At 39.4% G+C, this 14691-nt stretch overlaps 1 protein-coding gene across 3 annotated transcripts in view; it reads left to right on the forward strand.

Annotated features, from left to right (window-relative positions):
• Nucleotides 1-14691, forward strand: part of GYS2 (glycogen synthase 2) — a 58507-nt gene that overhangs the window by 41755 nt on the left and 2061 nt on the right. For all 3 annotated transcript variants that reach the window (XM_068970036.1, XM_068970035.1, XM_068970033.1), the window contains 4 exons: nucleotides 5912-6038; nucleotides 9902-9997; nucleotides 11259-11422; nucleotides 12969-13049. In XM_068970036.1, coding sequence (XP_068826137.1) covers nucleotides 5912-6038; nucleotides 9902-9997; nucleotides 11259-11422; nucleotides 12969-13049 — 468 coding nt within the window. The remainder of the gene's footprint in view (nucleotides 1-5911; nucleotides 6039-9901; nucleotides 9998-11258; nucleotides 11423-12968; nucleotides 13050-14691) is intronic.

A 14691-nucleotide genomic window follows, 5' to 3' on the forward strand; every position in this document is an offset into this window, starting at 1 on the left:
ACTGTTGTATTCAGTGCCCCGACCCTGCAACGGGCCACTGCCGACCCACATCTCCACCAGAGACTCCTGGACACTCACAGGCAAGTCTGGCTCAGTCTCTTGTGGAGGCACTGTTCCTTTCTCCTGGCTGCTGATATGCACATGGTTTTGTTTGTGCCCTCCAAGAATCTGTTTCCCTGGTCCTATGTAAGTGCTGTAATCAAATCCCACTGGCCTCCAAAATCAAATTCCCTGGGGATATTTTTCTGGGGGGAAGCAAGATGGTGGAGTAGAAAGACATGAGCTCATCTCCTCCTGCAAGAACTCCAAAATTGCAACTTGCTGCTGAACAACCATCGACAGAATAATGTTGGATCTCACCAAAAAAATATACTCCACATCCAAAGGCAAAGGAGAAGCCCCAGCAAAATGGTACAAGGGGTGAAATTGCATTTAGAATCAAACCCCATACCCGCCAGAGACTCTTGGAAGGCTCAAACAAAATCTTCTGCACACTGGGACCCAGAGACCCCATAGAGACTGAGCCAGACCTGCCTTTGAGTGTTTGAGTGTCTCCTGCAGAGGTATGAGTCAGCAGTGGCCTGCCACAGAGGCAGGGGCTCTGGGTGCAGCAGACCTGGGTCACACAGCGTGTGGCATAAGCCCTCTTAGAGGAGGTCGCCATTAGCCCCATCATAGAGCCATAGAGCAGATGACCCACAAACTACAGAACAATTATACCAAAGAAATGCTCTCACTGTTAAGAAATTTCTAGGACCCACAACAGAATTCCCAACCTGGGGATCCGGCAAAGGGAATGAGAATCCCCAGGGGACTTGATTTTGGAGGCCAGTGTGATTTGATTTCATGTCACATCCATATCTAAAATTTTGACTCTCCCTCTGATGATCTATCTGTGCTTGATGCTTATTATGTACAATAAATACAGACTGGTGTTTTTAAAAAAGTATGATAACAGTGAAGCAATTCCTAGGAATGGACAAGTAACATTTCCTAAACGTGTGAAACACTTTCATATCTCTATGTAATTGCTGATATTTTTTCCCTCTGAAATAATCTTATTTTTGTTATTTGAACAATTCTTTTGGAATCTAACCTCAAAGTCATCTCTTTCTTACGCTTTTCCTTAATATACATTTACCTACTCCAGACAGAACAATTGTTTCCATGTCTGTATCTTCTGCAATTATAGAAGTTATCACATTGAATTCTATATATTTTAATTTAATGTGTCCATTTCTCCAGAGACTGTGGATTTTTTGAGCTGGTGATCACGTCTCATCTGTTTTCTCAATTTTTGTCCTCTGAAAAGCAGATACCGAGACAGAAGTAGTTATGAAAACTTATTGACAGAAATGCCTGTGAAGGATAAAGAAGTGGAAAGCCAGAGCAGGCAGAGAGGTGCAGCCAGACACAAGGAAGAGAGAGCAAAATGGAAAGAAGAGGTTGCTGTTTAGTCCCTCAGTCGTGTCTGACTCTTTGCCACCCCATGAACTAGAGCCCCCTAATCTCCTCTGTCCATGGGATTTCCCAGGCAAGAATAGTGAAGTGTTGCCATTTCCTTCTGCAAGGAATCTTCCCAACCCAGGGAACGAACCCGTGTCTCCTCTATTGGCAGGCAGATTCTACTGTTAAGCCACCAGGAAGCCCTAAATAAATCATACGTACCCTGTTTAGCAGGCTTCTCAAAGAAATCGTGTTTATGCAGTTAAGCTCATGAATACTTTCAGATATTCACTGTTTAATATAAGACAAACACACAGAGAAGAAATAAAAGAATAGCTTCTTTTTACCTGTTTAAAATTTTTATTGCAGTATAGTTGATTTACAGTGTGGTGTTTATTTCTGCTGTACAGCAAACTGAATCAGTTATACATACACATATATCAGCTCCTTTTTAAAAACTTCTCTCCCCATATAGGTCATTACAAAATATTGAGTAGAGTCCCTGTGCTATAGAATAGATACTTACTTGTTATCTATTTTATATATGAAAGTGGAAGTGTCAGTTGCTCAGTTGTGTCCAACTCTTTGCCATCCCGTGGACTGTAGCCCTCGAGGCTCTTCTGTCCATGGGATTTTCCCGGCAAGAATACTGGAGTAGGTTGCCATTCTCTTTTCCAGGGGATCTTCCTGACCCCGGGATTGAACCTGGGTCTCCTGCATTGCAGACAGATTGTTTGCCATTTGAGCTATCAGGGAAGCCTATTTTTTATATAGTAGTGTGTATGTGTCAATGTACATCTCTAAATTTATCCCTCCCTGCCTGAGCTCCTGGTAACTGTAAGTTTGTTTTCTAAAAAATAGCTCTAACAATATACATTCAAAGCACTGAGATAAACTTTGGTCCATTCAGAATTAGGTATTTTATTTTATTAATAGTGCTCTTTAAAAGTTTGACAGTATAAGTATCTATTGGATTACCTGCATGTTTATAGACAGCTATAGAGTGATTCTTAACTCTCCAACTGAATTGACAAGTTTTTTTATATTAATGTGACCATTTGATTCAGGAAGCATTGCAGATAATTTTGAATCTGAATTTATCATTGATCCTGCCTCAGTTTTGAGGCATAGTGAGAAAAGTCTGGACTGCAGATTTCAGCTCTGGACCCTGTGCTGCCCACTGTGAAAGCAAACTAATTTCCGGGGACCTTGCTTCCCTCCCAGAATAAATACAGCCTGACAAGTTTTTGTTGTATGTTGACTGATCCAGGTCTTGCTGTGAACCAGCTGCTCTGCTGGGGGGCTTTGCACACAGGATCTCATTTAATCCTCCCTGTGACCTTGGGCTGACCCCTAACATCCCTTCCTCTGCCCTGGGCTTCTGCCATTGGCTGTCTGAGGATGTAGAACAGCTGTGTTCTTATTTTAGTTGTGCTGTTATTCCCTTTGGCTGGGAACAAAACGAAGGAGCCATGATGTTTTCATGTTTCAAAATGGGCTTTGAAGAGAACAAATTTTCCTAAGTTTGGAAATGCCAAAGCAGGCACAATGCCTTTCAAATCCCTCTTTGCTGCTGTTTGCCAACTGAGTACAGTGGGATTTGGGCTTGTAGACATAGACACAGTCAAGAGTCTGTCTCTTTGGGTCTCTTTTCCTAGTGCAATACTTTGCATGTAATAGAAATTAAAATTATGTTTTGTGAAAGAAAATACTTTATTCATTTTCTTTGCCAATTTGTAACTCTTATGATTGAATAAACCATCATTTATAGGTACTAGTTGGGGACATTTTACCATTTCATTTCTTCTTTAGTGTTATGTATCTCCTATTTATGGATCTATTGAGATATGCTTGCAAAGTCTTAGTTTCCTTATTTTTAAAACTAGAAATAAAATAAGGACAATCAGAATGTCTACTCTCCTTATCACACAATGTTGCTAAAATTAAATGAGGTAATATATGTGAAACCGATTTATAATATATAAAGTATTAGACAACTATTGTCATCATTATTGCTGTATATCCCAAATTAGGGTTCTTTTTTCTTCAAAGTAATCTCTTTGGAAGAATATACACTTATTTCAATTGTTAATTTCAACCATACAGCAAAGTGTTTCAGCTATATATACATATAGATTCTTTTTTAGTTTTTTCCACTATAAGTTATTTGTATTATAAGATATGAGTCTCATTTCCTGTGCTATACAGTAGGACCTCATTGTTTCCTTATTTTATATACAGTAGTGTATATATGTTAATCCCAGACTTGTGATTTATCTCTCTTCCCCTCTCCCTCACTGTTTCCTTTGGTGACCATAAGTTTGTTTTCTATGGCTATGAGTTTATTTCTATTTTGTAAATAAGGTCATTTGTACCATCTTTTAGATTCTATGCATATGTGATATCATATGATATTTGTCTTTATCTGACTTATTTCACTTAATATGATAATCTTTAGGTCCATCCATGTTGCTGCAAATGGCATTATTTCACTTTTTATGGAGTAATATTTCATATTTATCCATTTATCTATCAATGGACATTTAGGTTTCTTCCATGTCTTGGCTATTGTAAATAGTGCTGCTGTAAACACTGGGGTGCATGGTATTTTTCAAATCAGAGTTTTCTCCAGATACATACCCAGCAGTGGAATTGCAGGATCACATGGTTACTCTCGGAGAAGGCAATGGCACCCCACTCCAGTACTCTTGCCTGGAAAATCCCATGGACCGAGTAGGCTGCAGTCCATGTGGTCACTAAGAGTCAGACATGACTCAGCAACTTCACTTTCACTTTTCACTTTCATGCATTGGAGAAGGAAATGGCAACCCACTCCAGTGTTCTTGCCTGGAGAATCCCAGGGATGGGGGAGCCTGGTGGGCTGCTGTCTATGGGGTCGCACAGAGTCAGACACGATGGAAGTGACTGAGCAGCAGCAGCAGCATGGTTACTCTATTTTTAGTTTTTTAAGGGAGAATATTCTTGTTTGTAGGAAACACACGTTAAGTATTTGTGGATGATGAGTATCTAGTCAGCAATTTATACTCATATGGAAAAATATTAATTCTCTTCACATTATACTTGCAACTTTTCTGTAAATTTGACATTATTTCAAGTTATATATAAACATGTTTACATATAAACAAATAAAAATATATAAAACATGCTATATATGAAAATATATATATATAAAATTCTATTTCCCCATTTTATTAAAATTCTCACCAAACCAATTTTAGGTTACTTATCAGCCTCCCCTCATAGCTAAGTAAGTTATGAAAATTAAATTCTAATAAATGAATTAGAAAAATCTGATTTTAAAGTACTGTAGTAATATAATTTATATATTATAATTATATTAAATTTCATAAGTCATCATTTTAATAAGTAGGAGAAATAGAACTCATTTATCTAGGTTACCAGCTAAGTAGCTGTTCTAGTCATAGCTGTCCAAGTATAGCTGCAGTCTGGTCTCTGCCTTGGCAGAAAATTAAAGGCTGCGGGGTTTCCTAGGTGGCGCTAGTAGAAACCCTCCTGCTAATACAGGAGACGTAAGAGATACAGATTTAATCCCTGGGTTGGGAAGATCCCCTGGAAGAGGGCATGGCAACTCACTTCAGTATTCTTGCCTGAAGGATCTCGTGGACAGTGGAGCATGGCAGGCAACACAGTCCATGGGGTCGCAAAGAGTCGGACACAACTGAAGTGACTAGTGCACACACACACAGGCTGTGCAGTCCAAGAAAAGGCTCATACAGTGCCCGCGAGCCAATTGCTAACTGTTCAGAATGCTGTGTGCCAGTTTTAAACACAAGTGTTGTGTGAAATCAAATTGCATAAACTTAAAAAAAATCAATTATGCTAAAAGGAAAGGTAATGCTCAAACTCATTGCATCTTAGTTGTTTACTGCATTTGTCTATAACCTCTGCTCTGGAGGTTATTTTTGACCATTGTACTCACATGGTGAAAATATCCTATCAGGATGTCCTGCTCTTCTTCCTGTCTCCAGTTCAGGGACATTGGATCGGTAGCTTGCAACTGGCCCTCAGTTCCATTTCACTTGGCGTGGAAGGGTAGCTCCCTTCTTTTCTGTTCCTGGTGGGAATAAATTGAAAAACAAGACAGTGGCCAGCAGGTAGAAAAGCAAATAAAATCTTTACTGTCAATAAAGGCTGGGTTGCATGAGAACAAAAATGGACACAACTCTATATCCTCCAATCTAGGCCTGAGAACTTGAGGGGAAATCAGTCCTCAGAGTAGATATTCACAGAGAATAGAGAGGGGAGAAAAAAACACCCAGACCTTTTCCTTTTTCCTTATCTCTCTTCCTTTCCCCTGAGTCTATAACACAAGGATTCTATAGTATCTAAATTCTGAAATAAAAAAAACTTTAGGAGATTTTTTTGCTCTAATTTATTCTTTCTTTTCTCTTTTTTCTCATTAGATTTTTTTTTCTTCTTTCAGTTGATTTTGCACCCAGAGTTCCTGTCCTCCACCAGCCCCTTGCTACCCATGGATTATGAAGAGTTTGTCCGAGGTTGTCATCTTGGAGTATTTCCATCATACTATGAACCCTGGGGTTATACTCCAGGTATGTGACATGTATAGATTGTGAGATGCTTTAAATTGTATTAGAATATTATTCTACACATAAGTATGTAATATTCCAAGTTGATATGTCATTTCTACTAAGGTTCTGGTTTTGTTTGTTTGTTTTAAAAGTGATTTTGGTTGGATCTATCCCAGATCAGATTTACGCTTTGTTGCTTCTGACATAAGCGTAAGGACATAATGCGTGTGTGCGTGCTAAGGTCACTTCAGTTGTGCCCATCTCTTTGCGACCCTATGGATTGTAGCTCGCCAGCCTCATCTGTCCATGAGATCCTCCAGGCAAGAATACTGGAGTGGGTGGTTGTGCCCTCCTTCAGGGTATCTTCCCAACCCAGGGATTAAACCCACCTCTCCTGTGTCTCTTGAATTGGCAGACAGGTTCTTTACGACTAGTGCCACCTGGGAAGCCTGAGGACATACTATGTAATCTTTTATATAAGTGTAATAGGTTGTGGTTGGGCATATTTTAGTATCTGAATTGTTGCCTCATTGCATTCCAAAGAAAAAGACTGTTTTATAAAGAATATATCTTTTTAGTTAAATTCACCAGTCTTATCCATTAATATGAAGGAGAAACTAACTACAAGGAAATTAATATGAGAAACGATTATTTCTGAAACTGTTACAAAATTTATTTCAGAAGAATCCCTTTTTAAGTTAAGGATATGTTTATCTTTTAATTACGTAATGCATTCACATGGTTAAAGACACAAATAGTATAAAGAGATGTATGGTGAAAAGTCATCTTCACACCCTTGTGAAAAAAAGAGGTAAAGATAGCATGTCAGTTTGGTGGTAGGCATTATCCCAATGACGTAATTCCATTCAGACTCTACACCTGCCCACCCTCCCTTTTTTTCCACAGGTGGTAGATTCTCAGATCCACTGTCTTTTTTTCTTTTCTGTATCCTACTAACTTGCTTGTCAATGGCATCAGGAGCTAGCAATTTGTATTTGTACTGAAATGCCTAATTAAAAAGGAAACAATTATTTTATATGCCAATGCAAAGAAGACATTGATGACTTTTCCATCTTCTTGGTAATCAGAAATTTTCCTCCCAGTACAGCTATAATTCTATTTATAATAGAAAATAAAAGGCTCATAAAACATTTTTATTTATAATGAATACATTTTGCCTTCTGCATTTCAGTGTCATCATGGTCTAAGTAAGGGGCAGCAGCAATTAGGGTGAGAGCGGTCATAGGCTGAATTATGAGGAAGGTTTTTCTAATCTTTACATTCTGACCCCAGAATTTAAGTATAGAATTTTAAAGTCTATATAAATAGGATACTATACTCCTTACAATAGGAGTGACAAGGCTCTGCATCTTTCGATAAAGTTCCTTTTATATTGTCTTAGGCTCCAGCAAGAATAATTTGCCAGCAGCTGTAAAACCATAAGAATGTTTGCGGAAAGATTAATAAAGAATTACCCATTCTTGAAACATGACATAGTAAAGTTACTAATCTGAATCTTCCAGTTCTCCCTCTCGTAGTTCTAAAAGTTGTTTTTGGCACCAATTCCACTTTCATGAAGGCAGTATTTTCTTACTTGTAAAATGCCCAAACAGTTATCTTAAATTGTTTTTAATAAAGTAACTATCTTTTGAGATACATTGAAACAATTCACTTGATGAACTGGCAACTTTGGTACTCCTATTCTTTCTAGTAAGTAATATAATTTTCAACTGTAAATATGGAGGACAAAAAAGGACAAAACCAAAACATGAGTGACAACGGGAATGTGGGAAGTCATTTATACTGGATAAAGAGAAGGCTATCTAACTTATTTCCCACCAGAATATCATATTATAGGACAAAGGCAAACTTAACCTGAAGAGCTATATCTAGCTTAAGACAAAGGCCAGCAAAGCTGTTATAAAAGATAAATAGATGAAAAGGGGTGTGTGAGAAATCCATGCCAAATAGTGAATGAATCCTTCTCTGTTTTAAATTAACTAAAAGAAATTGGCCCCTTATTTCCTAACTTGAATTACAGAAATAGCAGAAACTCTGGTGGTATAGGTTTGGTATTAGCATATTAGATAATTTTTTTAGAAAAATTGCTTTATGTGGTGCTAACTCTCACTCTGGAAAGTATTAAAATCTGTGTTTTATGTTTTGAGAAAACCCAGAGAAGATAAACACTGACTTCATTAATTTAATTCAGTGGACACATACGGTGTTTACAAAGGTGCCTGAAATTGTATTCAGTTCAGTTCAGTTCAGTCGCTCAGTTGTGCCCGACTCTTTGCGACCCCATGAATCACAGCACGCCAGGCCTCCCTATCCATCACCAACTCTCGGAGTTCACTCAGACTCACGTCCATCGAGTCAGCGATGCCATCCAGCCATCTCATCCTCTGTCGTCCGCTTCTCCTCCTGCCCCCAATCCCTTCCAGCATCAGTCTTTTCCAATGAGTCAACTCTTCGCATGAGGTGGCCAAAGTACTGGAGTTTCAGCTTTAGCATCATTCCTTCCAAAGAAATCCCAGGGCTGATCTCCTTCAGAATGGACTGGTTGGATCTCCTTGCAGTCCAAGGGACTCTCAAGAGTCTTCTCCAAAACCACAGGTCAAAAGCATCAATTCTTCGGTGCTCAGCCTTCTTCACAGTCCAACTCTCACATCCATACATGACCACTGAAAAAACCATAGCCTTGACTCAGACGGACTTTGTTGGCAAAGTAATGTCTCTGCTTTTCAATATGCTATCTAGGTTGGTCATAACTTTTCTTCCAAAAGTGTAAAAGAATATTTAATAAAACTAAGGATCTGTGAAGTTTCATAGAATTGTAGGCAAAATTTTTCTGGGGAGGAGTTCTAGGGTTTCATCACATTCTCAAATGAGTCATTAATCCCTAATTCAATTTCTTCTCCTCATCCATCTTTCCCCAGATTTGAAAACCACTACTCTCTGGAGCTAAACCAAGAGGAAATACTTGCAGAATAGGAATACATGGGTCATGAGGAAATTTTTTTTATCCACCCATCCCCACTAATCAACCAAGAAAAAGTCCATAATTGAATATAAATTTCATGTTAACAATTCAATCATCCTTGAGTGAGGTAATATCTGAGATTGTCTGGAGAAAAGGTTTTGATTAAAAGGTGATAGAGGATTGAAATAAACCATGATTTCATTGAGCACCTGAGAAAGTGGAAGAGGTTAGTGGCAAAAGAGATGCAAATGAGGCGAGGAACTGGTCTTGTCCATAACATATTTTGTTGTTCAGTCGCTCAGTCGTCTCCCGACTCTTTGCGACCCCATGGACTGCAGCATGCAAGGCTTCCTTGTTCTTCACCATCTCCTGGAGCCTGCTCAAACTCATGTCCATTGAGTTGGTAATGCCATCCTACCATCTCTTGCTGTCATCTGCTTCTCTTGCTCTCAGTCTTTCTCAGCATCAGGGTCTTTTCCCAATGAGTTGGCTTACTGCATAAACTTGCCATATATTTAGAGACACAAGCTTTGAACAGAGGAAAAGAAAGGCAGCTGGAATGAGAGAAGCAGTGTAAGATAGCAGTTCTGAGCAGCTCTGGGGCTGGGGACCTGGCTACAAATCCCAGCTCCACCACATCCCCTGGCTTCGTGAAGCTGGGCAAGCTATTTAAACTCCCTGGGCCTCAGTGTCTTCATCTATAAGATGGGGATAGTGATAGCGTTACTTCACTGGCTGCTCAAGAAGATTAAATTTATTCATGCATGTAAGGAGCTTAATACTGTGCCTGGCACAAAACAAGCATTGCTGTTACTAGGACTGGAGCAATTTCCTTCTCTGGATGTATAGCAGGGTATAATTGCTGGTCTGAAGCCAAGCTTTTTTCTGTTTCCCCTGGCAGCTGAATGCACTGTGATGGGCATCCCCAGTGTGACCACCAATCTCTCTGGCTTTGGCTGTTTCATGCAGGAGCATGTGGCTGACCCCACTGCATACGGTGAGGCTTTTCATCATGAACCCAACCAAGGAGAAGGGACCTCTTACCAAACAAAGCACAGAGTCTTTACAGAGCCCAGCTCTAACACTATCCCGATGACGATTGTTTTATTTGTTGTGGTTTAGTCGCTAAGTTGTGTTGGACTCTGTGACTCCATAGACTGTAGCCTGCCAGGCTCCTCTGTCCATGGGATTTCCCAGGCAAGAATACTGGAGTGGACTCCCATGCCCTTCTCCAGGGGATTTTTCCTGATCCAGGGATCAAACCTGGGTCTCTTGCATTGCAGGCAGATTCTTTACTGCTGAGTCAGTAGGGAAACCCCAATTAATATTTATACTTCTTGGTTGATTAAAAGTAGATTACTTATAAGGTCCATAGAAAAGATAAGGATGATATTAATATCGAATATATTGCTTAAAAGCCAAACTACAAAGTGTGAAAATGAAAGTTTTAGTTGCTCAGTCGTGTCCAACTCTTTGCGACCCCAGTGACTGTACCCCACCAGGTTCCTCTGTCCATGAGATTCTCCAGGTAAAGATAGTGGAGTAGGTAGCCATCCCCTTCTCCAAAAGGAGTGCTAAACTTGGACAAATCTTGCCTTTTCAGCTTTTCATTTTTCTGAACCGGTTTGGTCTTCTATTACCTGGAAGTAATATTATGATAACCATTGCTTTAGAGTACGTGTATTGGTCAGCACAATTCGTTTGTAAGTTCCAACTACTGAGTTATCAAAATTCACATTTAAGATGGCAGATGGTGTCATCATCTCTGTGTCCATGTTGCCTAGCAGCAAAAAAAATTAGAATGGGCTGGATGCTCTGCCTGGACATGCTGATCCTCTGGTCTTTTAGAGTCGCATTGTCAGCGTTGTCTTTCCTTGGGTGATAGCTGTAGTCTCACCCCCCATGGTGCACAGTGGGGACACTGGGGAACCTGAAAAGCACTGAGATTCAGTCTTTACCGTGGAGACTCTGGTTAGCCAGCAGCCCCAAGGATGACCACTGATCTGGGGTAGCCCTGTTATGCCAGGTTTTTTATGGCAACATTCATTTGGTTGGCTGTGTGTTAGTGAGAGTTATGAGCTATTAGAAGGAAATCACAGGAGAAATACAGTCTTGGAAGGGAAAGGATGAAGCAGAAGCAGTAGGGGAGTCAGGGAGTGGATAAGCATGCGGTCCATGATGGATCCTAAGGAACAGGAGTAGAAACGCTCCAAGGTTAGCCTTGCCTTTACTTTTGCGCTCGCGTTTGTGTCCCTCAGGAATTTACATCGTTGACAGGCGGTTCCGCTCACCTGATGATTCTTGCAATCAACTGACTCAGTTTCTCTACGGATTTTGCAAACAGTCACGCCGCCAGAGGATTATTCAAAGGAATCGAACCGAGAGGCTCTCAGATCTTCTGGACTGGAGATACTTAGGCAGAGTAAGCAAGTCTGTGATCTACACAGAGGACCCCTTTAAAAATCCCCCCTGGACTATAAAAGATTTGATTTGAGTTGCCATCTATAAGGTCAATCTGTATCATCATTGTTAAGATCTCACTGATGTTCTCACGTACTTACTATGATGTGAGTTTGCAAAGTCCTAACTCCAATTCTGCATATTTAGTTTGAGACCAGAACAGCCAGTTCAGAGAGATCTAGCCATGAGCTTACTAATTATTCTATTGCTAGGGCTTAACTTGATGCATTACAGATATTGTTTCATGAAGATGAGGAAAACATCAAGAAGAAAGTCCCTGTTTTGTTTCACTCTAAGAGATAATATGATCACATTTCTCAACTACAATGGGGAGTGGGAATAATCTTGTTTCTCCAAATGACAGGTACAGGAAATACCTCCATTCTATTCTGCAGTAAGTTTATAAATACTCAGATAGATGTTCATACATCTTGCTGCTGCTGCTGCTGCTAAGTCACTTCAGTCGTGTCCGACTTTGTGCGACCCGGTAGACGGCAGCCCACCAGGCTCCCCCATCTCTGGGATTCTCCAGGCAAGAACACTGGAGTGGGTTGCCATTTCCTTCTCCAATGCATGAAAGTGAGAAGTGAAAGTGAAGTCACTCAGTCGTGTCCAACTCTTAGTGACCTCATGGACTGCAGCCTACCAGGCTCCTCCATCCATGGGATTTTCCAAGCAAGACTGGATAATTTAATAAAAACTAAATTGACTTTGCCTTCACATAATGTTGCTGCTTATATACTGCTGAACTCTGGCTGACAAATGACAGATGCAGCCATCAGCTGAGGATACACACACACTAATGCTGACAGTTATGCTTATTACCTGGAAGATTAATTTTACTGTCTTCATCTTATAATGAAAGCAGGATGATAAGGCACGTAAAAGTTATGTTTCTTTCTCAATATCTGAAGCATGATTTAAATCCAGTTTGTCTGATTATTCATGCCCCAACTTTTTTCCACACCATACTGCTTCTCTGTAGAATAAAACCAGTGTTTTCAATCACCTTTGTGCTCAATTCAGAGTTCAAGTAAGAGTTCATTTACTTAGAAGGATGACCTTCCCTTCAAATTTTTGGTAATACTTATTTATTTATTCACTGAAAAATAATAAACCTATAAATTACCATATTCTAAAAATTATTTTTAATTGGAGGATAATTGCTTTAGAATGTTGTGTGTGCTTTCTGTCATAAAATGTGAATCAGCTGTAAGTAAACATATATCCCCTCCTCTTGACCTTCTTCCTACCCCCCCATCTCATCCCTCTCAGTTGTCACAGAGAAACTGGTTGAGTTCCCAGTATTACACAGCAATGTCATGGCTTTTTGATTCTTAAGTTTAGGATGACTAAAATCTGCCACTTTAAAATATATATATTTATAAGTGGGATAATAAGATTTTTATATAATAATTTGGCCACATTATTATTATTTTATAATAATTATATAATAATAATTTTATATATAAGTGTTTTTTTAACCATGGATTGATTTTCTATCACAGTATTACCAGCATGCCAGGCTCCTGACATTAAGTAGAGCCTTTCCAGAAAAATTCCACATGGAACCCACATCACCACCAACGGTAAATAGTTTATGTATTGTTCATTTGTTTTGAAAGCTAAATGGTTTATGTGTAGTAAGTCCTTTTATTTGAAAGTAGCTAAATTCACAAATTATTATACTTTTTCATAGTGTCGCAACAAAACAAGTAGAGAAACTGACAAGTCAGACCATCTCTAAGCCCTCAATTCAGTTAGCCTATACCTAGGATCAGCAATCAGCTACTTCATGTCACTGGAGAAGCACGTTCAAGTGAAAACTCTTGTGCTTTGGTGCCTGAAACTTCTCTGAGACATCTGTTCTTTTGAGAGCTGTCAAAAAGTAAAGTGGCTTACTTTCATCAGAATTTGCTATCCAAGGAGATGTTTAAATATTGGTTGATGACTCAGGAAAAATAATAGACTTCAAGCACCATAGAAGAAATTGGACTAGATGACCACTTCTCTTCCATTCAGCCATGCCCACCAGGGAGTCTTCCTCTAAAGTCACCTTAGACATTTATATTCATGAGACTAGAGGCGACTACTTGTCATCACATTTACTTAGAAGGAAACACAGCTGTAAGTAGAGCAGTATCAGACATTTCTCTTCAGTGGAATAAGTCCTTGCAGCAGTCTACACAGTGGTCCAAGAGCTAAACTTCTCTGTCCCCTCCCCTCCAGGTGAACACTTAGGTGGGAAAAGATGAAAGCCCTGCCATTGATCCTGAGATCTATTTTAGCTTAGTAGTTCCACGCCCCACAAGAGGCAACGTCTCATGTAAATCTTCATTGATAAGCTTCTGTGGTCTCTGCAAGGATTGTGAGCAATTACAAGAGTCATCAAATTCAAGGATTTCTAAAAGTTAGAGATCTTCATCAAGTATTTATAGATACTCCAAAGGTAGATGTAGTTTTTCAATCAGGAGTCATTTTTACCATAAACAATTTCCCCCAATACCTTATATTCACCTTTATTTGGTGTTTGAGGACCAGATCTAGAAAGCTAACCTGAGGTAAAATTTGCTAATAGAGAAAATGAAAGGGCTTCATAAATCCCTCAGTATATAAATTTCAGTTCCCATGTCCGTGATTGTTTCAGTTCCCATGTCCATGTCCTCAGAGTGACTTGCTTAGATTATTTAGAGGTGGTCACTGCCCTGAATGATAATTCAGCTATATTCATCCATTTATTCAACTAATTCAACTAAATAAATATTGAACTCCTATGCTCAGCTCTTCTTTTTTTTTTCTCTTGTTTTGTATTGTTTTCAGGTAAAGTATCAGAGTCTTGAAGTGATTCTATATATATGACATAATAGTGTCTAAAAATAGTTGAAATTCAGAATGACAAGTGCTGTTCCATCTGTTTTCCTGATTGACGAAGCCTCCTGTTTTTCATCTTTGTTTTCCCAGTGGTGTTAGGGTGTCTGTCCTACAGGTGGTGCTCAGTGTCTGTTTATCCAATGAGTTATCTCAGTGCATCTTAGGTAGAAGGGCAATTGATTAAAACCTGGTGATAAATGCTCATTAACTGAAATAAATGGAACTGGTAGAATTTTGAGGTCAACGAAGTGGCTTGGCTTTCAGGAATCTTTCTAGTGGTGGCTGTCCATGGATATCCAGGCTGCCCATGTTCTGCAGTTTGATTGAGTAAATCTGAAGGATGAAATAGAGACTGTTTAA

The sequence above is a fragment of the Capricornis sumatraensis genome, chromosome 4 (assembly GCF_032405125.1).
Source record: "Capricornis sumatraensis isolate serow.1 chromosome 4, serow.2, whole genome shotgun sequence".
Taxonomy (NCBI): domain Eukaryota; kingdom Metazoa; phylum Chordata; class Mammalia; order Artiodactyla; family Bovidae; genus Capricornis; species Capricornis sumatraensis.